The sequence below is a fragment of the Punica granatum genome, chromosome 4 (genome assembly GCF_007655135.1).
Source record: "Punica granatum isolate Tunisia-2019 chromosome 4, ASM765513v2, whole genome shotgun sequence".
NCBI lineage: Eukaryota > Viridiplantae > Streptophyta > Magnoliopsida > Myrtales > Lythraceae > Punica > Punica granatum.
In genome coordinates, this window is record NC_045130.1 from 7,034,773 (window position 1) to 7,060,761 (window position 25,989).

General features: G+C 40.3%; 4 protein-coding genes across 4 annotated transcripts; all 4 read left to right on the forward strand.

The window, feature by feature from the left end:
- Positions 1–2,544: 2,544 nt before the first annotated feature.
- Positions 2,545–8,768, forward strand: LOC116204830 (ran-binding protein M homolog). Its single transcript, XM_031537148.1, has 10 exons — positions 2,545–3,119; positions 4,355–4,501; positions 4,667–4,753; positions 4,850–4,895; positions 5,612–5,688; positions 6,269–6,431; positions 7,222–7,290; positions 7,550–7,609; positions 7,983–8,069; positions 8,217–8,768. The coding sequence occupies exons 1-10, from the start codon at positions 2,722–2,724 to the stop codon at positions 8,496–8,498; spliced, it is 1,416 nt and encodes a 471-aa protein (XP_031393008.1). The 5' UTR covers positions 2,545–2,721; the 3' UTR covers positions 8,499–8,768.
- Positions 8,769–9,762: 994 nt separating this feature from the next.
- On the forward strand, positions 9,763–12,638 carry LOC116206194 (UDP-glycosyltransferase 88F5-like). The gene is made up of 2 exons (XM_031538995.1): positions 9,763–10,367; positions 11,459–12,638. Exons 1-2 carry the CDS (start codon positions 9,884–9,886, stop codon positions 12,418–12,420), a joined length of 1,446 nt encoding a protein of 481 aa, XP_031394855.1. The 5' UTR covers positions 9,763–9,883; the 3' UTR covers positions 12,421–12,638.
- Positions 12,639–15,920: 3,282 nt separating this feature from the next.
- LOC116203301 (UDP-glycosyltransferase 88F5-like) lies at positions 15,921–18,734 on the forward strand. The gene is made up of 2 exons (XM_031534982.1): positions 15,921–16,290; positions 17,539–18,734. Exons 1-2 carry the CDS (start codon positions 15,921–15,923, stop codon positions 18,480–18,482), a joined length of 1,314 nt encoding a protein of 437 aa, XP_031390842.1. The 3' UTR covers positions 18,483–18,734.
- Positions 18,735–23,788: 5,054 nt separating this feature from the next.
- LOC116204932 lies at positions 23,789–24,820 on the forward strand. Its single transcript, XM_031537310.1, has one exon. The coding sequence runs from the start codon at positions 23,951–23,953 to the stop codon at positions 24,377–24,379; it is 429 nt and encodes a 142-aa protein (XP_031393170.1). The 5' UTR covers positions 23,789–23,950; the 3' UTR covers positions 24,380–24,820.
- The last annotated feature ends 1,169 nt before the right edge of the window (positions 24,821–25,989 follow it).

Consider the following 25,989-nt stretch of genomic DNA (forward strand, 5'->3'; position numbering starts at 1 on the left):
ATAGCAACATGTGTTTGACCACGGGTTGATGTGGAATCAAGATTCAGCCCTCAATGGGTTTGTAAAGAGTAGGATTGGAGTTCTTAAAACATATCCAAATTGGACATCTCAAGGAGGATGGACTTTTTTGGCTTTGATGATTAATAATATTAGTTGTGTTATCTCAAAAGAGCTCAAGTATCGACTAAGATCTATTTGACCAACTTCAATGCTTTGCTCTTAACCGTCGACCTGAAGCAAAAAATTAATTTGCATGAGTGATATTTCTCGCATCCTTTTTTTATATTTCTTTCTCATATACTCTTTGTTGGATACACGACAAAAAAATAATTTTACCTCATAATGACATGACGATGAAGAACTAATTACCAAGATTAATCGAGTGATTAGCGCTTATTATTTAGAAAAAAGTACAAAAATTCCAATTATAGTTTGAGCTTGAGATAAATTGGACCATGTGATTTTCTAGGGACAAATAACACATTGTGGTTCACTTCGTGAGACATAATGGATCTCACCGTTAATTTTTTCATCACTTTTGGTCCTCAAACTTTTCTTTTTGTCATTATTACCCTCAAACCTCTAACTTTTTTTGTAATTTGATCCTAAAATTCGAAAAAAAAAAAGAAAAAAGGGTTTGGGCAGCTGGTCGGCAACCCCGACCCCACCACAAGGTTGTCGACACCTACAGAGGACGCTGAAAACCTCGAGGGTGGGGTCAGGGTCTCTGATTGGTGGCCCTAGCCTCACCACCATGGTCGCCAGCATCTTCTGTTGGTGCATGCGACCTAGGCGGTGGGGTCAAGGTCGCCGACCGACGACCCCGGGCCATTCTCCCTTTTTTTTCTCAAATTTTAGGACCAAATTGAAAAAAATTAAAGTTTGAAGGTAATGATGGCAAAAGAAAAGTTTAAGGACTAAAAGTGACAAAAAAATTAATGGTGAAGTCCATTATGTTTTACGAAGTGAACCACAATGTATCATTTGTCCCCCAAAAAACTACATGCTCTAATTTGTCTTAAGCTCAAACCACAATGAGAGTTTTTGTATATTTTTCCTATTATTTAATTTATTACAATTTAATTGGTATTTCCTCACAACACGTAACGAAGAAAGATCACTGCAGAACTTCTTTGGATACACAAACCTTTCAATCAATAGGGAAAAGATCTCCTTCAACCTCTAAATATGTGAAAATTCATCTATCTTTTTTTCGGCTAGCTTGAACTCTTGTCACATGACAAATTAATCTGGATTAATTTGGGAAATGAGTTCAGTGCAATGGCACTTACTGTCAATATTTACATATTTCATTATATATCACTACTTATACTGGAAAAAAGGCGAGTGGTGTAACATTCAACTATCCATAATTGCCCATAGCTAGCAAAATAAAATCGTGAAATAAGAGCCGGTAAATGAAAGGATGAATTAGTAAATTCACAAACATTTTCCAGCTAGCAACCCCACTTTTTCCATTTTTTTCTATTGTCTTTTATCTTTTCTCTCTCTCCTCTCACTCCCTCTCTCCTAAGCACTCGCTCGCCTTTTCTCTTTCACATACAACTATTTTTTTAATTAATAATTATTTTCAAAATATTAATATTTTAATTAGAGAATATCTATTTTAATCACTATAAAAAATACACTTGTTACATTTCGACTTATGAGTTTCAAATTCTCACAATAAGGATCGTATCTAATTGATAAATGCCTTAGTTCAAAAAACGCACGGTCTAAATAGTTATACTTTTTAGAGATTATAAAAGGACAATTAGGCCATTCCGCCCGCATTATTAGGGTTGGGCCCCGCCATTGGGGACTAAAATAAGATTTGTTTTGGGGGGGGGAGGGTAGCAAAATTGCTTTTCCATCATCATCTCTTTCCATTTTGCACCGTACATTTTATGCATGCGCAGTCCGGACCTCGAAGTCTTACATCTGGCTCGTATCACTATCACAAAATTTAACATTATTACAACTTTGCATCTTAAATTTAGTGTAGAGTGGGCAAATACTCGTCTTCTATTATAAAAACTTATCGCGAATGACACGTTAGATCAATGTTTCGTCTATAGAGTCATTGAAAGTTAGATGTCAGAAGAGTCGTATATAACTCTTCCTTTCAAAGTGCCAAACCCTTGGCACGTGTCGTGTCAATCCGATTAGGACAAGAGTCCGAGCCATGCCAAATTCTTGGGAGCTTCACTCAAAAGCTGGTTGTATTTGATTTTAGAGTTGAATTGAGTTAAGTTTTGCTGTTAATTGGTTTGTAATTATTGTGTCGTTGAATTTTGAGAAAAAAAGTGAAATATTAATGAATAGTTGAGAGAATTTGATATTAAAAATTGAATTAAATAATTTAAAAAATTGAAAAAAATTTAAAAGTAATAATTGCATTATTGAATTGAAGGTAATAGTTAAAAAAATTTGTGAAACCAAACGGATCTAATTTTTGGGGTGCGAAAAGGAATCTACGCTAAATTTGGGGGCAGAAAAGAGAATTGCCCCGACGCTCAAAGAAGAACTCACCGCATCTAATCACAGCCCTTGAGTCGTGTATCCATTCTTCACTCAAGCTTGCGAGCAAGCTCTGCTGAGATTCTCCCCAGAACGACGAATCGAGGAAGGAGAAGAAGACGACGGAGATTCCGTTCCGATTGAAATTCAGCAGATGCTTCAGATCTCCGATTGAGCTTCTAGGGTTTCCGCTTCAATACGATGAACAGCAGCAACAACGACAGCTGCAGCAACAGCACCTCCACCAACAACTCCATCGGCGGCCGCGATCTCGGCCTCTACTTCCTCGACCAGGCGAGGCTCTGCTCTGCTGCGGCTCCCTCCGCCATGGACGAAGCCGAGGCGGAGGAAGCTCCCACCGAGCTGAACACGATCAACAGCTCCGGCGGCTTTCTGGTAGTCTCCACCGACAAGCTCTCCGTCAAGTACACCAGCGTGAACCTACACGGCCACGACGTCGGGGCTGTGCAGGCGAACAGGCCGGCTCCCTTCAAGCGGCTGCTTTACTACTTCGAGATGTACGTGAAGGACGCTGGTGTTAAGGGCCAGGTCTCGATCGGGTTCACCAGTGAGAGCTTCAAGATGAGAAGGCAGCCCGGGTAAGGCCCCTTGTTCCTCATGCCTATGCTCGATTTTTTTTTCTTGAGCGTTTCTTTAGGCAGCCCGGGTAAGGCCCCATGTTCTTGCCAGTAATTTGCCTCATTTTCTCAATAAACCAAAATGTCGCATTGGGTGTCTAATCTTGTTCAATGGGGGTCGGCCTGCTGTTTGAGGGAAACCACCGATTCGGTATTTATCATTTGCAAATTAAATTTGATCGATTTGTTCTCTTGGAGTAAGAAATAGAATGAAGTGAATGAAAATGTGAAATTGAAGGCTGCTGCTGTCTATGAGAATTATCCAGTGAACTCTATGGGCTTTACTTTTCTGCAATATATAACGAGTTGATTTTACAAGGTTAGCATAAAGAAAGTTTTGCCGGTGTTTAGTGTCATACCATAAAATCTCGTTTGGTTGATTACAAATGTCGCGGCTGCTAACTAGACGGGAATGTCATGCTTGTTGCATCTGCCTGCTGCCATTGTCTATTTTGGGAAGGTGGGGCCCATTTACCATTCTTCTACTATTGGTAAAACCTTCCTCCAGTATATCTCTATACTACCGCCTGTTGCTAGCCATGCATTACGTTGTAGCATTGCGTGTCGTATACAAAGTCTATGTACAGTTAAGGATAATCATGAAAACCTTAAAAGAGAGATTTTGAACCTTTGATACAAGAGTTTGGATGGAAAGATGGGAAGGATTGATTCCAATGCATTTCCGTTGCTTAAGAAGTGCCATAGGAATTTGTGGCTGAACTGTGATGAATGTGGGATGATTTGCTAGACCTTTAGGATATGAAAACTTGAACTCAACGAGCAGGAGGTTGCTATCGTTCTCTTATCTAGCCATTGACTCATCACAATTGCCATAAGCTTGTACTAGATAGTTGCATGAGTTAAAGAAGCCATGTGCTGGGGAAACGCGAAAAAATCTATCAGGCATAGAGAAGATGTCCGAGCATTAATTATAGAATTCAGTAAAAAGTCCTGAAGACCAAGTTGCAAAAGAATAAATTTTCGAGTTTCTATCTTGTACAGAGTTTCCTCATTTTCCCCAGGAAAAGCTCTTTTTACCGAAGTGTCTTTCCCTTATATATATAACCATAAAGATGGAAAGAGGAATCAACGCTTAACTTAATGCACTAAGTACTTTATGTACATTCTATTATGAATTAGAAAATGGCTTCTTAGATAGCAACTCATGACTATTACTTGTTTCTAATTCCTTATAGTTGGGAAGCCAACAGTTGTGGATATCATGGTGATGATGGACTGCTTTATCGTGGAGGAGCAAAGGGAGAACCTTTTGGACCAACATATGCAACTGGAGATGTAGTTGGGGGTGGTATTAACTATGCCTCACAGGAATTCTTTTTCACGTAAGATGGCATACACCTTTTCTTTATGGGCACAACGATGCACAGATATCCTTGTGGTCTAGACTTGTGATGTGCCTCTGTCTAATATTAATATACTTCCAGTTTATCTCATTGACTATTCTAAAGTTTTTATGTTTATGCACTATTTTGTTATTCTGCTTCCAGCAAAAATGGAGCTGTGGTAGGAACCGTCTACAAGGACATGAAGGGTCCTTTGTTTCCTACAGTTGCAGTGCACAGCCAAAATGAGGAGTATGTATTCTTTCTTTCTCATTGCATGTACTCTTCTATGAGCAGTCGAGTACTATGGTAGTTGTGTTGATCCACTCTTGTTACTGGTTGTTGCAGGGTGCATGTCAACTTCGGACAGAAACCTTTTGACTTTGATCTCAAGGCAACATCCCTTTCCTCTTTCTCCTCTGCCTTTAGCCGTCTTTCTTTTCGTGGTTGTTCTGGTCCTCATTTTTTTTCGTTGAAGATGCAGTAATACTGCCATAGTTGATTGTTAAAAACTTAACAAAGTTTATGTAGGGTGTAGGACCAGGGATGGAGGGATATGCACCTGAGGGGGGGCAACTGCCCCCCTGAACCTCCCCCAAACCCGTCCTTTTTATATAAAATTTTCTAAATTTCTTGTTATTAAAAGAGGATTTTGCCCCCACCCCCCCAAGTGCATACCAACATAGATCATTTATGTAATCTGCCCCTAGTTGATTTTTTTCGGAGTACTTACAAATGAATTACATAATTACGTTGCCCCCGCTGACTAAAAATCCTGCCTCCGTCCCTTGAGGACTATAGATTTGATTTTATCTGGAACCATAAAGCAAATAATTAGATAATCTATTCCAAAACATCTTTTCTGCTTCCCATGGTTGGTTCCATGTAAAAGTAAGACAGAGAGCCTCCTTTCACTTCAATTAGCCCACTTGAGCTGCTGGGTTGGAATTCTCATTTTATTTTAATACTTGCATCTTCTTTTTGGGTTATGAACGTGAACGTTGCCTTCAACTGTACAGTTAATATTTTGAGACAATGACCAATTTTCAGTTAGCATTTTCTGCGTCTTTGATATTGATTGTTTTCTTACATGTTCATCAATTTCTATAGACATTTGAAGCACAAGAAAGACTCAAGCAACAAGCAACCATTGAGAAAATATCCTTGCCACCCAATGTTAGTTATGAGTAAGTATGTCTCCCAATTAGATCTCGACTGTCCAAAGTACTCTGTGTGCCTAGATGAGCATGCTTTGATGTGCGGTTATTATCTGCACAAAAGAGCTGTTAGGATATATGTGTTTGAATTTCCTTTTGCTATTGATAGGATATGATCCTGCCTAATCACCTCTATGTCAGCTAATGTTAATTGCCAGGCTCCAATTCAGCCACTAGATATTTCTTGTCCCAACCATATTGGTACCAACTACCAGCCCCACAGGAGATATTTCTTGTGTTACTTGAGACATATTATATCAACTTGAGCAAAAGCCTAAACTTCCCCAGAGAAGCATCTTCAGGATTTGAACTTAATCTAATATATTTCTTTGAAACAGGATATGTTTATGATAGTTCATTGACTTCCTGCTGAGTAAACATATCAGTCTATGCATCTGTCTCCTCCCCTAGTAAACCTTGTCTAAATTTGTTAATGTCATTCGAAGTTTCCTGCTGCCCTTAGTAATATTGCTTCTGTAACATCTAGAATAGGCTATATATTCTTCTTGAAAGTGTTTTTTGACGGATCTTTATCTGTTTTAAATACCAGGATTGTCCGCTCTTACTTGCTACACTATGGTTATGAAGATACGCTGAATTCATTATACATGGCTGGCAAAAGTACCGTCCCTCCCGTTTCCATGAACCAAGAAAATGGATTTGATGAGCAGGATCTACTATATGCTTTAAGCCAGAGAAAAACCCTTCGTCAGGTAAGAAAGAAAGGAACCCAAAATCATTTTTTATATGTGAATCGGCTTCAATATATATTCAGAAATATCCCAGTTTTCAACTTTCCTCCTTAAATGATGCTATCTATCTGAGTTATCCATTGTTTGATTACATCATTATGGTTACATGTGATCTTGGTCTTGTAGAATCATTCAAATGGCATAAGTGGTTCTTATGGATCATCAAAATACCTCAGATATAGAAAGTCATATTTGTTATAAGTATACCATTGTTTCATTGCCCCAAAATGTTATGTATATAACAAGCTGAGCTTATATAGAAATGGAGCCTGGGATGATAATTTCTATTGATACATAAAAGTACAAGTGAGGGATTAAATAGTTGTGTCCCTAACCGGATGCCAATAGGTTTCGGGCAATTGACTGCTAAGAATTCTGAGATATCCTAGCACTCTTGCTTACTCCAGTTACTGATAATCTATTTTCCATCCATTGGGAGGGAGATCCACCTTCCATGGGAATTTTGCTTAAGAATAGATGCTAGCGGATTAGCCATCTGTCTCAGCGGAAGCATGAGCATGGCTTATTTTGCAGCAGGCAACAGTTGCTGGCTAAAATTTTGATAAAATATATATTCAAGTTTAGATATTCCTCACCATAATCTTCTTGAGACTGGGTTCCACAGCATCTACTATAACAAATTCTACAACACTCATATTTTTGGAACTGAACTGTTGTTGAATTTTTCATTGCACCTTTTGCAGTTATTAGTACTTGGAATTTGACATTCCTGATTTCTCTCTGTATAAAGCTAATTAGGAATGGGGAGATTGATGCTGCGTTCAGTAGGCTCCACGAATGGTATCCACAGATTGTTCAGGTTTGGACCCTTATTGACGATTGCTGTCCGATTTCTGTGCACATTTATTTAGTTTATTGCAAATATTGCTTGATTAAGAGCATGTCTTTTATTGATTTGTTTGAATCGATCATTGATGTGACTTCTGACCACATATGTCCAGTTAGAGTTTTGTCCTTCTGAAGTTTTAATTAATTACATGACAATCTTCTTTTGCTTTACGTGAATAACTTACTTTGGTTGCTGGTTAACCACTTACTATTTCCTTTGCGTAATGCAGGATGATAAATCAGCTACTTGTTTTCTGTTACACTGTCAAAAATTTATCGAGCTAGTCCGGGTAACTTCCATTTACATGCAATTTTCCTCTAATTTTATTTTCTTTAGAATTTGTCAGTATTTATCCTTTTTGTGGAATGTCAAGCTTAGATAAAGTGAAGATAGCCTCCATCTTGATCATAATATTCTAAATTTTCGTACCAACTTCGGTTTATCATATTATCGTAGTAGGGAGTTGTGCAACATTGAGTTGCACCTGCTCTCGCCAAACTGCTTTATATCAATTTCTGTGAGATCTGATAATGATTCAAAAGAGATCCATAATAATGAAAAAATGATCAGTCCCTTTTAGGTAATATGAGTGTCATGTCAGTCTCTAGTATGTCTATCGATCTAATATTCTATTATTCATACTATTTTTTTCATCGGTTTAGGTTGGGAAGCTGGAGGAGGCTGTGAAATATGGAAGGATTGAACTGTCGAAGTATTTCAGTTTGGCCCGATTCGAGGAACTTGTTCAGGTACCAAGACTACAATGATCGAGTTTGTCTTTTATATTGCTAACTTTATTTCATATTTGGTAAGATATTGTTGGACATGAATGTTCGTCTTTTTTTTTTCTTTTTTTTTCGTTATGTTTATTTATGATTAGTTGTTATGCTATGCAGGATTGTGTAGCTCTGCTGGCATATGAACGGCCAATGGAGTCCTTTGCGGGGTACCTTCTCGAGGATTCTCAGCGAGAGGTAGTGGCTGATATGGTGAATGCAATGATCTTATCCACGAATCCTAACGTTAAAGACTTGCAAGGCTGCCTCCATTCTTATCTCGAGAGGTTACTAAGGCAGCTGACAGCTTGTTGCCTCGAGAGGAGGTCACTGAACGGTGATCAAGGCGAAGGCTTCCACCTCCACAGAGCACTTAACAGCACCATGAAGGCTAATTCCTAGTTGGTAACTTCATTTGCACCCTCCCCCGTCCAATTGCCTGTCCATACTGGCCGAATCCTCAGTAAATTCTTGCTCTGTCGGGGGTATTGTCCGGCTTTTCTCTCCGTGGATGTAAGCTCCTGTAATGATGATTCACTCTGTAGCTCAGCATGTTCGATTTGAGGATAAAGAGGTCTTGCTGAAGAGTCGGCGGGCCTATTAGTGTAATACTCACTCTGTACAGATTGAAAACTTAAATTTCTCGCGATCTCCTTTTCTTTTGGCGATTTATCTGTCTTTGCTGCCTCGAAAATTTGATAATTCACTGAAGAAATTGTTGAAGCCAACCAAACAAGGGGATCGTACATTGAAGATCCTGCGTAGCATGCCATTGTCCGTGAGGCTGCTGGAGGCGATGAGGAGGATGTTGGCAATGGCAGTGTTAGAGCCATCAAGGGCCTCGACGAGCTAGGCAGTGCAGTCCAGTAGGAGGTCCATGCCACTGGTGATCTGCCAGAAGAGGTTGAGAGGATGACGGACCTGTTTCAGTTAATGAGGCAAAAATTAGATAGTTCCTATGGTCGTCGTACTTTTGTGAATGAGGCAAATGACCGAACATTGCGAGTCCATAAGAGCACGACAGTCGATTAGCTGTCTCTATAGAAAGCACGGTCTTTGGACACGCACCCTGTATCAACGATCCACTGTCACCTTCTCAGCGCATTTCTCCTATACGAATCGGCCCCATTTATCTTCCGAATACGAATAACTTTGTGGGCCAATTGGAAACCCGTCCTTATTGTATATACACCAATGAAAAATCCATCTATCCTCCATAAAGAAGTGATACATGACTAATATTTCCCAACTTACACTGGTAGCTAGTCAGATGGTCATCAATGAACGTGTTGATTTTCAACGCGGTAATAATTTATAAATGACAATATGGTAGTTCCAGGAGTCCATAACCAGTCTTTGCTTTTACTCTATAGAAGTATTATTAAACCTAAACGTTGCACGAATTTTACGAAAAAGATTAAATTTATAACAAATTAAATATAAAAATATGAATTTATAATATATGTTAATATGCGAAACACTTTATCGTGAATTTAGACAAATTTAGGGCAGTTTAAGAATTCAATAAAAACTTTATAATTCAAGTTTCGAGTCAGATTGATAGAATAATACCAGATTGGTAGACTAATGCGACCATTGCTACTTGTAGTACCTAACAAGAAATGTCTCAATGATTGGCCCGCTGCTAGTTACTATATATATATATTATCTATTAGCTAGCTCATCCCTTCATTCTCTTTCCCAAGTGCTCTCACTGAGCTTAGTCCCATTCTCCTCCTCCTCTTCTTCATCATCGACCGATCCTTCATCCGATCCCTGGCACGTCGATGAATCCCGAGACGATAGTAATGTACCCGGCCCCCGGGATTGGCCACATGATCTCAATGGTCGAGCTCGGGAAGCTCATCCTCCGCCACCACAGCACCGACCTCTCCGTCACCATCCTCCTAACTGCCGGCTGCATGGACTCCCCCTCGGTCGACTCCTATATTGCCTCCATCTCCCGATCTCACCCGGCCATTTCCTTTGTTCGGTTCCCCGCCCTAGCCGAGGATCCTGAAATGGTCCGGAGGCACAGCCGCCCTGCCGTCGTCTTCGACTTCATCAACCGCAACGCCCCCAACTTCCGCCGCTCCCTGCTCGAGATAGCAGCCGGCGGCGGCCGTGTCAGGGCGGCCGTGATCGACATGTTCTGTGGCTCAGCGCTGCCGGTGGCCCGGGAACTCGGCGTCCCGGTCTACTACTTCTATACGTCCGGGGCCTCGGACCTTGCTGCCTTCCTTTTCTTCCCGACCATCCTCGAAAAGTTAGGTAAAGTAAAATCTTAATTAGATCAATCAATTTGATTCTAATATAATATTCTTACTTTAGTAATTCATTTTTCTTTCTTCTTGTTTTTTAGTAAGAATTCAAATTTCTTTTTATATCCATATACGCTATATATAATCCAATTAGCTTAATACATTTAATTTAGATGTATGAATTGATTGAAAGCACATATCATGATATAAATGTGAAATCCGTGGAACCGTGCCCCACCCATTATTGTTCTACCTCCGAGTCATCCTCGCAACCAAGCTCGTTAATATATTCACCTCTAAACTTTTTTTTTTACTGCACTTTAATATCCCGAATTCTAATAGGTCTTAGACTAACTCAATTTAAATCGGGTCAATTTATTAAAGAATAAAACTTTCTTAAAACGAATTTTCGTTATTCATAAGATTTGAATTCGAAATTTTATTAAAGAATAATATTTATTGGATCGCTTAAGTCAATCCATGTTGGTTATATCTCTAGCTTCAGCCTAGGAAACATACGTGTTTTCAAACTTCGAGCTTGCTCGATTGGTTTTAGGAAAAAAAAAATGCAATGCTATGATTATTTAAATGAAGTATTATATAGTTGTATATTCTATATTTGTATCTATGCTTGGATAAATATCGAAATCCACAGGTTAGTTTATAAGACCATGGATTGAAAAGTGAATGTACGGTATCTTTAAGAATTAAAATAAAATTATACGATTTTGAATAATTTACTTACGATTTTGAATTACATATAGCTTAAAAAAGATGAGTATGTACCATCTGTCTATTGGTAGTTCCCTCCCATTTTGAACGAGAGTCAGAATTTTCAATATGCATAATTAAGGTATGAAATTTTCCCATGCGGATCGGGGCAGATCGGACCAGGGCAAGGCAGATCGCATGTCATACCCAGGCCCAACCTGTCCCATGCACCAGCATCAGATTTCATATTCATATCTGACCTATTTAAACACGGTCCGGTAAATATTCGCCCCAAAAAGAAAACTTAATGGGTAGATTTCATAATCATCATTCAGCACATTATTATTACTTTTAGGTGCACTATATTATGTTGATTAATTTGAATGGCAGATAAGAGCCTCAAGGATCAACAGGGCGTTTTGCTCAACCTCCCTGGCGGGCTGCCGCCCCTCAAGGCCACTGAGATGCCGGAGCCGACCCTTGACAAGGACGACCCCGCTTTCTCCAATATGCATGAATTCTGCTTCTTCCTGGCGAAGTCGGATGGGATACTAGTCAATACGTTCGAGGAGCTGGAGCCTACTGGGCTCCGGGCCCTCACCAGCGGCGTTTGCGTCCCCGGTGGCCCGACACCGCCTATCTTCTGCATTGGACCGCTCGTCAGTGGGCCGGAAAGCTGGGCTACTCACAGCATCGGTGTCCAAGACGACCTGGCATGGCTCGACCGGCAGCCAAGCAACAGGGTCCTATTCCTCTGCTTCGGGAGTCGGGGAACATTCACGGCTGCGCAGGTCAAGGAGATCGCTATCGGGCTGGAGCAGAGTGGGCAGCTGTTCTTTTGGGTGCTGAAGAGGCCGGCCTCTAATGAGATCAGCAAGCAGGTGCATACGAACCTGTTCGAGTTCAACCTCGAGAGCGTGCTCCCAGACGGGTTCCTGGAGAGGACTAGGGACCGAGGGAGGGTCGTGAAGTCGTGGGCCCCACAGGTGGAAGTACTGACCAAGGAATCGGTCGGGGGCTTCATGACGCACTGCGGGTGGAACTCGGTGCTGGAGGCGGTAGTGGCTGGGGTCCCGATGATCGCGTGGCCGCTCTATGCTGAGCAACACTTGAACAGGAACATCCTGGTGGAGAACATGAGAATGGCAATCGCGGTGGAGGAGGGCGGTGACGGTATCGTGGGCTGGAAAGGGGTGGAGAGGGCGGTGACGGAGTTGATGGCCGGGGAAGGAGGGAAGGAGCTGAGGGAGAAGAGCTTGAGGATGAAGGAGAAGGCCAAGGAGGCTTTGCAGGAGGGTGGGTCCTCCCTCAACAACCTCGCAAAGTTAGTTGACATTTGGAAGGCCTCCTAGTTCCCAAAACCAAGTAACGGCATATCCCATGTTCCATTACGGACCTGCTTTGTGACCGAAAAATGAATTAATAATAAACAGTCCTTACAATGACTTTAGAATGAATCATATATGTATGTGTGGCCGATCTTAGAATATGGGATCAAAATGTTCTCTGACGGCAGGTGGTTGATGGTCATTTTTCTCTTTTGTTCTATACGATGCACAATTACGGTTGATTTTGTTAGCTCAAAGTAGGTAACTGCCAGCAGCTTGTTGGAGACTATGTGACTCAAAACGTTTCCATCTTCCTTATGACTCAAAATCTTCGTCATACCGAACAATTATGAGCACCCCTATCGAACTTTAAATGGATCTGGATATATAAGAGCTTGAAACCCACTGTAAACACTTTAAAATTAGAGCAAGTTGACGTCTTAATCACTAATTTGATAATATCTCGTAGTTTGACCAAAAATTATAATCGATACTGACCAGCAAAAAGGGGAAAAAGGAACGCAACAATTTGAGATGTTGTCGAGCCCATGGGACAGGCTGCACGACTGGGCCCAAGCAAAACGAGGCTTGTGCCTCGTGGGCCTGTGGTACATATTAATTATATGTTGTTTGGTCGGGAGATGTTACTTTTTGCACCCTTCAGTTTCCTGTTTGAACTACATCGCCCCCTGAAGTTTTTATACATACATATACATATACATATACATATATATGAAAGCCGGAGATCGGTATAAGAAAGTATTTCAACTTCCATTTTTCTGAAAATCTAAGCTCGTAATATATTGTTTTTTAAACTGATCAAAAATTTTAAATCTTTATAATAAGAAAGAGACTTTTATATTTGTCCATAACCATCTAACAACTTTGCGTATTACCTTTTGAGAATTAACTTTTTTAATGTGCGAAAATTTTAAATTTTTCTTTCTTAAAAACAAGAAAGAATCTGTGAGAAATTAAATAATTTTTTGATCTTGCAAAATGCTCTAAAGTGGCTGTACTTAATTCCACTTTCAAACTTAGAGAGCATTGATGTGACTTCTGTGCAACATTGAGTTGCACCTGCTCTTGCCAGACTGCTTTATATCAATTTCTGTGAGATATGATAACGATTCAAAAGAGGTCCATAATAATGAAAAAATGATCAGCCCCTTATAGTTAATATGAGAGTCATGTCAGTCTCTAGTATGTCTATCGATCTAATATTCTATCATTCATAACATTTTTTTCATCGGTTTAGGTTGGGAAGCTGGATGAGGCTGTGAAATATGGAAGGATTGAACTGTCAAAAGTATTTCAGTTTGGCCCGATTCGAGTAACTTGTTCAGGTACCAAGACTACAATGATCGAGTTTGTCTTTTATATTGCTAACTTTATTTCATATTTGGCATGTGATATAGATGGACATGAATGTTCGTCTATTTTTTTTTTCTATATGTTTATTTATGATTAGTTGTTATGATCTGCAGGATTGTGTAGCTCTGCTGGCATATGAACAGCCAAAGGAGTCCTTTGCAGGGTACCTTCTCGAGGATTCTCGGCGAGAGGTAGTGGCTGATATGGTGAATGCGATGATCCTATCCACGAATCCTAACGTGAATGACTTGCAAGGCTGCCTCCATTCTTATCTCAAGAGGTTACTAAGACAGCTGACAGCTTGTTGCCTCGAGAGGAGGTCACTGAACGGTGATCAAGGCGAAGGCTTCCACCTCCACAGAGCACTTAACAGCACCACGAAGGCTAATTCCTAGTCGGTAACTTCATTTCCACCCTCCCCCGTTCAATTGCCTGTCTTGACTGGCCGAATCCTCAGTAAATTCTCGCTATGTCGGGGGTATTGTCCGGCTTTTCTCTCCGTGGATGTAAGCTCCTGTAATGATGATTCACTCTGTAGCTCAGCATGTTCAATTTGAGGATAAAGAGGTCTCGCTGAAGAGTTGGCGGGCCTATTAGTGTAATACTCACTCTGTACAGATTGAAAACTTAGAATGTGTTTGGATTGAGAGTTGAGTTTTGGTTTTAATTGGTTTGTAATGATTGTATTGTTGAATTATGAGAAAAAGTGTAAAAAAATAATAAATAATTGAGAGAAAATAATAATTAAATAATGATTGTGTTGTTGAATTGTGAAAAAATAATGAATAGTTGAGAGAATTTAATATTAAAAATTGAATTGAATGGTTAAAAATATTTAAAAAATAAAAAAAGTAATGATTGTGATGTTGAATTGAAGATAAGTGGAGTTGAATTGAGTTGAGTTGAATATTATTCCGAAAACAAACACACTTAAATTTCTAGAGATTCTTTTTCTTTTGGCGATTTATCTGTCTATTTGCTGCCTCGAAAGTTTGATAATTCACTTAAGAAATTGTTGAAGCCAACCAAACAAGGGGATTGTACATCCAAGATCCTGCATAGCATGCCATTGTTCGTGAAGTTGCTGGAGGCGATCAGGAGGGTGATGGCAATGGCCTCGACGAGATAGGCAGTGCAGTCCAGTAGGAGGTCCATGCCACTGGTGGTCTGCCAGAAAAGGTTGAGAGGATGACCGACCCGTTTTCAGTTAATGAGGCAAAAGTTAGGTAGTTCCTACAATCTGCGAGTCCATAAGAACACGAGAGTGGATTAGCTAGCTGTCTCTGTAGAAAGCACGGTCTTTGGACACGCACCCCGTTTCAATGAGCAACTGTAACCTTCTCAGTGCATTTCTCCGATACGAATTAGCCCCATTATCTTCCGAATACTAACAAATTCGCGGGCCAATTGGAAACTCATCCTTATATATATACCAATGAAAAATCCATCTACCCTCCATAAAGAAGTGATACATGCCTAATATTTCCCGACTTACACTGATGGCTAGTCAGATGGTCATCATTAATAATTTATAAAAACATGATACATGACTAATATTTTCTGCATGTGTTGATTTTCAACACGGTAATAATTTATAAAGAAGTGATACTTGACTATTATTTTCTAGCAATAATAATTTATAAATGACAATAAGATAGCTTCAGTGGTCTCTTTGTTTTTACGCTATAGAAGTATTATTGAATCCGTACGTTGCACGAATTTTATGAAAAAAATTTACAATAAGAAAAATATATAAAAAAATGAATTTATAATTTATATTAATATGGAAAAAACTTTATTGTAAATCTAGACAATTTTAGGAAAGTTCAAGAATTCAATAGAAAACTTTACAATTCAAGGTCGAATCAGATTGATCCTCTAGTACGGCCATTGCTATTTGTGGTAAGTCTCAGTGATTGTACCACCGCACACTTGGCCCGCTGCTACAAGCTATATATTAGTTTAGTCCACCGCGCACTTGGCTATTAGCTATTAGCTTAGTCCACCGCACACTGGGCCCACCGCATGCTCTATATATAGCTCATCATCACTTCATTCCCGTTCCCAAGTGATCTCACTGAGCTTAGTCCCATTCTCCTCATCGTCTTCTTCTTCATCGACCGATCCTTCGTCCGATCCCTGGTACGTCGATGAATGCCGAGACGATAGTAGTGTACCCGGCCCCCGGGATTGGCCACATAATCTCAATGGTCGAGCTCGGGAAGCTCATCCTCGGCCACCATAGCACCGACCTCTCCATCACCATCCTCCTAACCACCAGCTGCATGGACTCCCCCTCGGTCGACTCCTACATTGCCTCCATCTCCCGTTCTCACCCGGCCATTTCCTTTGTTCAGTTCCCCGCCCTCGCCGAGGACCCCGAAATGGTCCAGAGGCGCAGCCCCGGTGCTGTCCTCTTTGACTTCATCAACCGCAACGCCCCCAACTTCCGCCGCTCCCTGCTCGAGATAGCAGCTGGCGGTGGCCGTGATCGACATGTTCTGTGGCTCAGCGCTGCCGGTAGCTCGGGAACTCGGCGTCCCGGTCTACTACTTCTATACGTCCGGGGCCTCGGACCTTGCTGCCTTCCTTTACTTCCCGACTATCTTCGAAAAGTTAGGTAAAGTAAAATCTTAATTAGATCAATCAATTTGTTTCTAGTATAATATTCTAACTTTAGTAATTCATTTTTCTTTCTTTTTTTTTCTAATAAGAATTCATCTTTCTTTTTATATCCATATATAATATACATAATCCAATTAGCTAAGACATTTAATTTAGATGTATTTATCGACTGAAAGCACATATCATGATATAAATGTGAAATACGTGGAACCGTGCCCCACCCGTTAGTGTTCTACCTCCGAGTCATCCTCACAACCAAGCTCGTTAATATATTCACCTTTAAACTTTTTTTTCGACGTGCACTTTAATATCCCGAATTCTAATAAGTCTTACACTAACTCAATTTAAATCGGGTTGATTTATTAAAGAGTAAAACTTTCTTAGAATGAATTTTCGTTCATAAGATTTGAATCCGAAATTTTATTAAAGAATAATATTTATTGAATCGCTTAAATCAATCCATGTTGGTTACATCTCTAGCTTCAGCCTAGGAAACATACGCGTTTTCAAACTTCGTGCTTGCCCGATTGGTTTTAGGAAAAAAAATACAATGCTATGATTATTTAAATGAAGTATTATATAGTTGTATATTCTATATTTGTATCTATGCTTGGATAAATATCGTAAGCCACAGGTTAGTTTATAAGACCATGGATTGAAAAGTGAATGTACGGTATCTTTAAGTAAGTTATTTGTGTTTTTTAAAATAAAATTATACGATTTTGAATAATTTACTTACATTATATATTATTTATTTAAATTAAAAATGAATTACATATAACTTAAAAAAAATGAGTATGTACCATCTGTCTATCGATTGGTAATTAGAGGTGGCTTACTCCCGTTTTGAACGTGAGTCAGAATTTTCAATATGCATAATTAAGGAATGAAATTTTCCTATGCGGATCGGGGGCAGGTCCGGCCAGGGCAGGGCAGATCGCATGTCATACCCAGGTCCGACCTGTCCCATGCACCAGTATGAGATTTCATGTTCATATCTAACCTGTTGAAACACAGTCCGGTAAATATTCGCCCCAAAAAGAAAACTTAATGAGTGGATTTCATTATCATCATTCAGCATATTATTATTACTATTAGATACACTATATTATGTTGATTAATTTGACATAATTTGAATGGCAGATAAGAGTCTGAAGGATCAACACGGCGTTTTGCTCAACCTCCCCGGCGGGCTGCCGCCCCTCAAGGCCACCGAGATGCCAGAGCCAGCCCTTGACAAGGACGACCCCGATTTCTCCAATATGCATGAATTCTGCTTCTTCCTGGCGAAGTCGGATGGGATTCTGGTCAATACGTTCGAGGAGCTAGAGCTGACTGGGCTTCGGGCCCTCACCAGCGGCATTTGCGTCCCCGGCGGCCCGACACCGCCTATCTTTTGCATTGGACCACTCGTCAGTGGGCCGGAAAGCTGGGACACTGACAGCATTAATGTCCAAGACGACTTAGCATGGCTCGACCAACAGCCGAGCAACAGGGTCGTGTTCCTCTGCTTTGGGAGTCGGGGAACATTCACGGAGGCGCAGGTCGAGGAGATCGCCGTCAGGCTGGAGCGGAGCGGGCAGCGGTTCTTTTGGGTGCTCAAGAGACCGGCCTCCGACGAGATAAGCAAGCAGGTGAATACGAACCTGTCCGAGTTCAACCTCGAGAGCGTGCTCCCAGACGGGTTCCTGGAGAAGACTAGGGACCGAGGGAGGGTCGTGAAGTCGTGGGCTCCACAGGTGGAAGTGCTGAGCAAGGGATCGGTGGGGGGCTTCATGACGCACTGCGGGTGGAACTCGGTGCTGGAGGCGGTGGTGGCTGGGGTCCCGATGATCGCGTGGCCGCTCTATGCAGAGCAACACTTGAACAGGAACATCCTGGTGGAGAACATGAGGATGGCAATCGCAGTGGACGAGGGCGGCGGCGGTATCGTGGGCTGGAAAGAGGTGGAGAGGGCGGTGAGGGAGTTAATGGCCGAGGAAGGAGGGAAGGAGCTGAGGGAGAAGAGCTTGAGGATGAAGGAGAAGGCCAATGAGGCTTTGGAGGATGGTGGGTCCTCCCTCAACAACCTTTGCAAAGTTGGTTGACATTTGGACGGCCTCCTAGTCCCAAAACCAAGAGACGGTATATTTCATGTTCGATTACGGACTTGGTTTGTAACCGAAAAATGAAGTAATCATAAACAGTCCTTCGAAGGACTTTGGAACGAATCATATATGTGTGGCTGATCTTAGGATGTGGGATCAAAATGTTCCCTGAGGGTCGGTCGTTAAAATGACGGTTGATTTGTTACCTCAAAGTAGGTAACTGCCTGCAGCTTGTTGTAGACTACGTGACTCAAAACGTTTCCGTCTTCCATATGTAAGTATTTCTTTCCGATTCAAAATTTACATCATGCCGAATTGTTATGAATACCCTTATCAAACTTAAACGGATCTGCATATAAGAGCTTGAAACCCACTGAAAACACTTTAAAGTTAGAGCAAGTTGATGTCTTAATCACTAATTTGATAATATCTCGTAGTTTCACCAAAAATTAGAATCGATACTCACCAGCAAAAGGGGGAAAGGGAACACAGCAATTGTTGTTCCAGCTTGCAGCAACGATCAGATTTTGTCGAGCCCATGGGACAGTCTGCACGACTGGGCCCAAGCAAAACGAGGCTTGTGCCTCATGGGCCAGTGGTACAAATTAATTTTATGTTGCTTGGTCAGGAGATGTTACTTTCTGCACCCTTCAGTTTCCTATTTGAATTACATCACCCCCTGAAGTTTTTATGTATATATATACACATACATCTATATATGTATGTATGAAAGTCGGAGATCGGTATAAGAAAGTCTTTCAACTTCCATTTTTTCTGAAAATCTGAGCTCGTAATTCATTGTTATTTCAACTTGTCAAAAATTTTAAATCTATAATAAGAGGCATATATATTTGTCCACAACCATCCAAGAAATTTGCATTATTGCCTTTTGAAAATTAACTTTTTTTTTATGTGCAAAAATTTATTATTTTTTTTAAAAGAAAGAGTCTGAGAAATTGAGGCAAATGAATTTTTTTTAACTCTACTCTACTTTAATTTCACTAATCTTTAAGTCAACAACATAATTATTATTTTTTTCCATTTTTCTTCAATTTTTTAATCTAATTATTATTAAATTCAATTTTTAATACTAAATTATCTCAACTATTTTTTACTTTTTCTACAATTCAACAACATAATCATTACTTTTTCTCAACTATTCATTATTATTTTTTTTATTTTTCTCATAATTCAATAACACAATCATTACAACCTCAAATAAATATAATTATTTATTGTTGGAAAGGAGTGAAGTGTAATAAAATTTAAAAAAATTTCATTTGCCAAACAAGGTCAATAATTTTTTGATCTTGCTAAATGCGCTAAAGTGATTGTACTTAATTCTACTTTTAACTTAGAGAGCATTCACAACCATAATTGATAAGTAGGAGTGATCGGTTCCGAGTACCCTATATTTTTTACGTTAATCGGACCTTATCCTGTAAGAGACAGCTTTCAGGATTTTGGAACCAGACCTTATCATGTTGAATCCTGAAATCAAAACCTACATGGAACCTATATTATACCATGTTCCGGATACCCTGTAGGAACATGTAAATTTTTTTCTCTCACTAAATAAAACCGAAAATGTCACATACATGATCAGTAATCACGCCAAATAGAATATCAACAAAATTTAGATTAATCCACAATAACAAAAAAATGATATGTCTCATCAATCCATCGACAAAATTAAACATTCATAATACGATCTCACACAACAAAGTGTCTCTATTCTGATTCATTGGACGAGACGGTAACGTTACTCTTTTCTTCTTTTTCTTTTTAATAAATAACATGTTCCGGGTACCCTATAGGTAGGAACCGGAATTGGAACCGATTTTCACCGATTCTTGATTTTAATACCCAGAACCTACCCTATTTTCAATAGGATCTACTCGGACCTTACCCTAACGGGTAAGTTCTGACCGGTTCCGGGTTTACCCGGTACCCGGTATCAGTGTGTTGATGTATTGCACTTTATACCAATTTTGATTGTGATATTGGGTTGAAGTCGACTCCGTGCAACCGAGCTGCAGGTAGACATGTCAAAGAAATTTAAACTAATGATAGAAGCTCCAAGGTTGTGTTTAGTATGTATGATGGAGTTGAATGAAATGACCATACATCCTTTTCATTCATTTCCTTATTTAATGTTATCTTTACATATTGGAATATGCAAACAGACCTTCCTAAGTCTCTTTCCAACCCCCTATTTCTCTAAAAACTCTCCCAGAGAACAAAATCACAGTCCTCCCCTCCCACTGCCGCCTACGTGTCCAGTCATCTAGTGGCCCTACCTCCTATTAACCCTATCTTCTTCCCTCTACCTCCTTCGCCTATCCGACTGATGGAGGACCTTAGGCAGCGTCGACCCCGCCTGAAGCATCGAGGGTCCGAAGACGGTGCTGCTCTTCCACGCTAAGCGCTAAGCATAGCGTTGACTTCGTCCTCCTGTAGCTGGTCTAAGCCACTACCTACCTGTTGTTGGTCTATCAAGCTGCTGCCTCTTCCCTTTCTACCCCGCCCCGAACAGTGCTCAAACGGCCCGGTTTCAACCAAATCGACCCTAGATTGAGGTTCATCCCACTCTATCGGCACACAGACTACTCGAACCAGGGACATTGACGCCGATCTGTCTGGATCTAAGCCAATCTCAACAAAGTACGACAATTTAAGGGTGTGGATTAGGGCGTTTGATGATGAGTCCGATTCGGATCTTTTCTTTTATGTTCGGGTCGAATCGACTCATTGGGGCGGGTTGGAGGATGCACGGTCAGTTTGCATTAAAGATGTGATGACAGCGTCCTGGTGGTTGTAGGGACCCTCACCCCACTCCTCTCAATCTCCGATGGGTGAGCGTGGCGGTGGTTTCCCCTCCCCGTCGGGGGTCGTGCCCGACCTCTCTCGGGCTACTCAGACCTATATTATATAGTGTGGTGATGCCACAGCTTCTTTGGAGGCATCGACCATGTGCAGGGGTTACGAGAGCGTTGCAACAAACCTTACACAATCAACAGTACTGGTGGCTTAGCAGAGACAATGTCATCCATCCTATATGTCCGATTGGCTCTGTCCCTCCCTCTAGTGGCGGTTTCTCATCTGTGGCTTCTCCGCCTCTTCCCTACAACAGAATCCCCGCATACCACAACAAAATATCTAGCTGTTGGTCCGACTAATTCAACCTCCGTCTACTCGAACTAACTTTTTGGGGCTTGCCTTTTTTTGTTGGTTTTTGACAAGTTTTGACTCACTAGTGACAATCGCTGGTCTGAACCGACCATGGAGGCCATGGCTGCTTTGGTTTGATTGTCCTAGGATTGAGCCATTTTGGCTACCTAGTGACGATCGTTGGTCTGAATGAGCTATAAGGCCATGGCCGCTTTGGTTTGATTGTCCTAGGTTTGGGCCATTTAGGATTGATCGATCGGTTTTTGGTCCAAAGGCCACAACCAGTGCCGGGATCTAGCGTATGGATACTGTCCCAAAATATCCCAGCTACTCTACTTTGTCGTGGAATTCTTGCAGCGAAATTTAATTTCATCGTGGATTAAGGACAAGTTTCTTCCCCTTTCCGATTACTATTGGGGTCCATGATGAAAAGGCAGTTAGAAGGTTGTGACTGGAATTAATGGCTTCAAGATAGTGAATGGTAATTGTATATGTTTTTCTATAAAGTGATTCTATTCACTTATTTGCCTTTATCGTTTACTAGTAGGTAAACCGTTTATTCTGCTATTGTAATATTTAATTGGGCATTTTTTCATGTATCTGCTTTTGCGGTGGTTTTTAAATGGGATCCACTTAACCCTTACAGCAAAAAAAAACCATTAGATAGCACGTTTCTTCAAGACTAAAGCCAAGACAGCGAGGACAAGAGGGGAGAGGGAGGAACAAGGGGTTCGGAGGGATGCGGATTGGCGTTAGCAAGGAAGCTGCAGGGGAAGAATTGAAGACTTGGAGTATGTTGCTTAGGTGGCTATGGAGTTTCTGGGTTTATCTGTGAGTACTAACTAGCGAACAAGACTGAAGTCAGAAGACTAGGGTTTTCAATTACTTCATTTTCAGATTTTCCTTTAAAAAATTCTGAACCCATGGACCGGTGGGTTCACATGGGTTCGATGGGTTTGTCCAAAAACCAATCGATTTTTTGGGTTCACCGGTTTATTTATGCATTTTCGATTTTTAAGCTAACCGAACTGGACATAGGTCTGGTCCGATTCTGATAACACTGGTTACAAATGCTTGATTACATTCTTGAAACCGTAATTGGAATATTTAAAGGCTATTACAAGTTTTAAGTTAATATGTAATCCACTTAAAAATTAAAAGTGATGCTTATGAATTTATTTATTTAAAAAGGATAATGAAATATTTTTTTAAAAGGAATATTGAAATATTCTTGAAATCGAATTTTATTTTTCAATCTAAAAAGGGTATTGAAATATTTTTTAAAAATTTCCACGCAAGTAATTTTACTACATTATTGAAAACGTAAGGACCTTACAAAAAATAATACAAGTAAATTTATTTTTAAATTCGATTAATTAGAATTAGTTTATTGTTTCATTTTTCATTTCTACAAATGCTTAATTATACTCATGAAATCATAATTGGATTATTTAGTTCAAAAACAATGTTGAAATACTTTTTGAAAATTTTTCACGCAAGTAATTACTTACAAAATTGAATGTGTAAGGAGTTTTGGAATATTTAATAACCATTACATGTTTTGTATTAATATTAAATAGACTTAGAAATAAAAATATTGCTAAAAAGAATTGATTTTTTTAGAAGTTCATAGAATGAATGGAATAAATTTAGTTTCTATGTTTATTCAATTTACTTAAAATTGAAACATTTAAATTTTATGAGTGATTTATTTTCCAGTGAGCAACGAGTGATTTATTTTTATACAAAAAATATATATCCAAATATCTTTTACAATATCGATATTGAAATTGAAGATTCTTTTTAGAAATTAAAAGATTTAATAATTATCTTAAATATAATCAAATTAATTTCGTTCATGCTTTTAGTAATTTTATCTATAAAATATATAAATTAATACTTTTTAAATAAATGATATAGTTTTTTATGTATATATGATACATAAATTTAACAATTTTATTTATTGTTATTTTGACAATTATTAAAGAGTTAATTCTATAACTATAAGCTAATTAATATTTTTAAAGACACTTTGTAATAAAAATACATAACACGCTGGTGAAATAGCTAAATTTTAATTATTAGAAGTCCAGGAAAAAAAAAAGAATTAATAAGGAAAATGGCTAATAACACATTCACATGCCTTGGCATATGAAAAATACCGAAGCAACCACTCCTGGCTTTCTTCTCTCTCTACACTCTGAACCCCCACGCACTACACTAATATCACGCGGACTCACTATGAATCGCAATCTCGCCGCCACCGCCTCCTCCCAACCGCCGCGATCGGTCCCGATATGCTCCGGCCTCCGAGGATCATGCTAGCAGCGAGGGGCTGGCTCCAAACGCGTGGCCGCAGCCGCCGCTTCCTCATTCTCCTGCTCTGCTCCCCGGTCCTCATCCCCTTCCTCTTCTTCACCTTCCCGATCCTCTGCGCGGCCGAGCTCTGCCTCCGCCTCTGCGGCGGTGGGCGGTGGAAGAGGATCGAGGAGGAGTACCAGCAGGAGGAGGCCGCGCGGCTCCGTGCCTGCGAGGAAGGGCGCTGCCCCGACGGCGGCGACGAGAGGGACGGCGAGGTGGGGCTGCTCCAGAGGTACCTCGAAGATCAGCTCAGGCTGGTGGGCTCGGTGTACGAATGCGGGGACGATTTCGACTGCGAGGTCGAGGACGAGAACGACGGCGATGTCGGGTTCCTCGACACCAATCGGAGCCCTCTTCTGGGTTAACGGGTGAACGGATCTTCTCTTCCCTCCGTCTTTTTTTTTTTTGGGTTTCAAATTCACCAAATCGGGTCATTGTATTCTTCAATTTGGCCCTCTCTTCTGTACAAATGACAGATTAATTTGGCTCTGATTAGGGTTTCTCTTTGGTTGTTTTGGTCTTTTGAGATTAGATTTTACTTTTTTGGTTGGATCTGTCGATTCGGAATTGAATCTTTGATCTAACTTTCGTGCTGAATTGTTAGCAAATCAATTCCTATCGAGTCATGATTACGTGTGGCGTGCGGAACATCCTCTAATTATTTTATAGGACGAAGAAATCGACGGATTGCCGCATCAAGCATTACATGGAGGATAGACAAGTTGTTTGTAGAATAAATACTTCGTTATATATCATTAGTGTTGTCCTCGCTGCCGCTCACCATTTACTTATCGAAAAAAAAAAAATCTTTATATATCATAAGTGTTGTCTGTAAGATAACATGCCATAGTGAGCAAAAGTTGGTTCTGCGGGTTGGATTATGGTGCAGTTAATTCGGTTTAATCATTTTCGGGAAAGTTTTAGTTCTTTTTTTTTTTTTTTTTGGTAATAAAAGGAGTTCTCGTTCAAATATTAAGGAACATGGAATCTGTTACAATACGAGGTGTTCCGACACCCCCATAGCATCCTTAAGCAAGCCTAAGCTTAAAAAGGAAGGAACAATGTCATAGATGACCAATGACTCGAACTGGACTACGCCCTTCTTGGCCATAGATCCGCGCATGTGTTTGCTTCTCGATAAACATTGCCAGGCCTGATTTCGTAAAATCATCTGCATAGAATCCTGCAATCATCGATAAGCAAGTTCAATGATCTGTTATGGGATTTGTCACCCCATATCATTGTAGCAGCAGCAAAGCATCGATATCAACACACAGCTTATCAATCACCCAATTCTAAGGCAAGTTTTAGCCCTTGTCTCAGTCCATTGAGTTCTGCTACTACACTTGTTTTCTTTGTAGCTTGGAATTCAGCTGCCTGCTGAAGTACTCCATGGGGAAGGTTGCTGTATAGCGCCTTCTTCGTGAAAATCGTTTTCTCCAAAGTATCCAGATTGCATATGAGAAGATTATACTCCATGGAATGCCCGATCGTGCCGGCGCAGCATCTTTGGCAGTTTGAACGCAACCAGTTTTCGAGGGGCGTAGAGAGGAATTGGGTTCTATCATCCAGGGGGAGCAAAGAATCCCAAGGCGAGACAGCAATGCATCCATCTCTAAGAATATGCAGGACATATTCGGGTTCGAGGTGGCAAAAGGGGCAGGTGGGATCAGTAACGATACCTCTCTGGTTGAGTAAAAAGGTTGTGGCTAATCTCTCCTTAAGGCACAGCCAGATGAATGGGAAAGTTTTAGTTCATTCGATCTTTTTTTTATGGAAATTCGATCAAAATGCACCCGAATCCCATCATCGATAGGCGGGGGAGGCGAAACAAATGAGAAATTTGTGTCGAAACCAGCTTAAGAGCTCGGAGCACCCATATTGAAAAGCATTTTAGGCAATTGTCATTTTCTCGTGTTCGATCGGGCTACCACACCTAATTTATGCATTTCATGTTTCAATGGAGTTTGTTCAT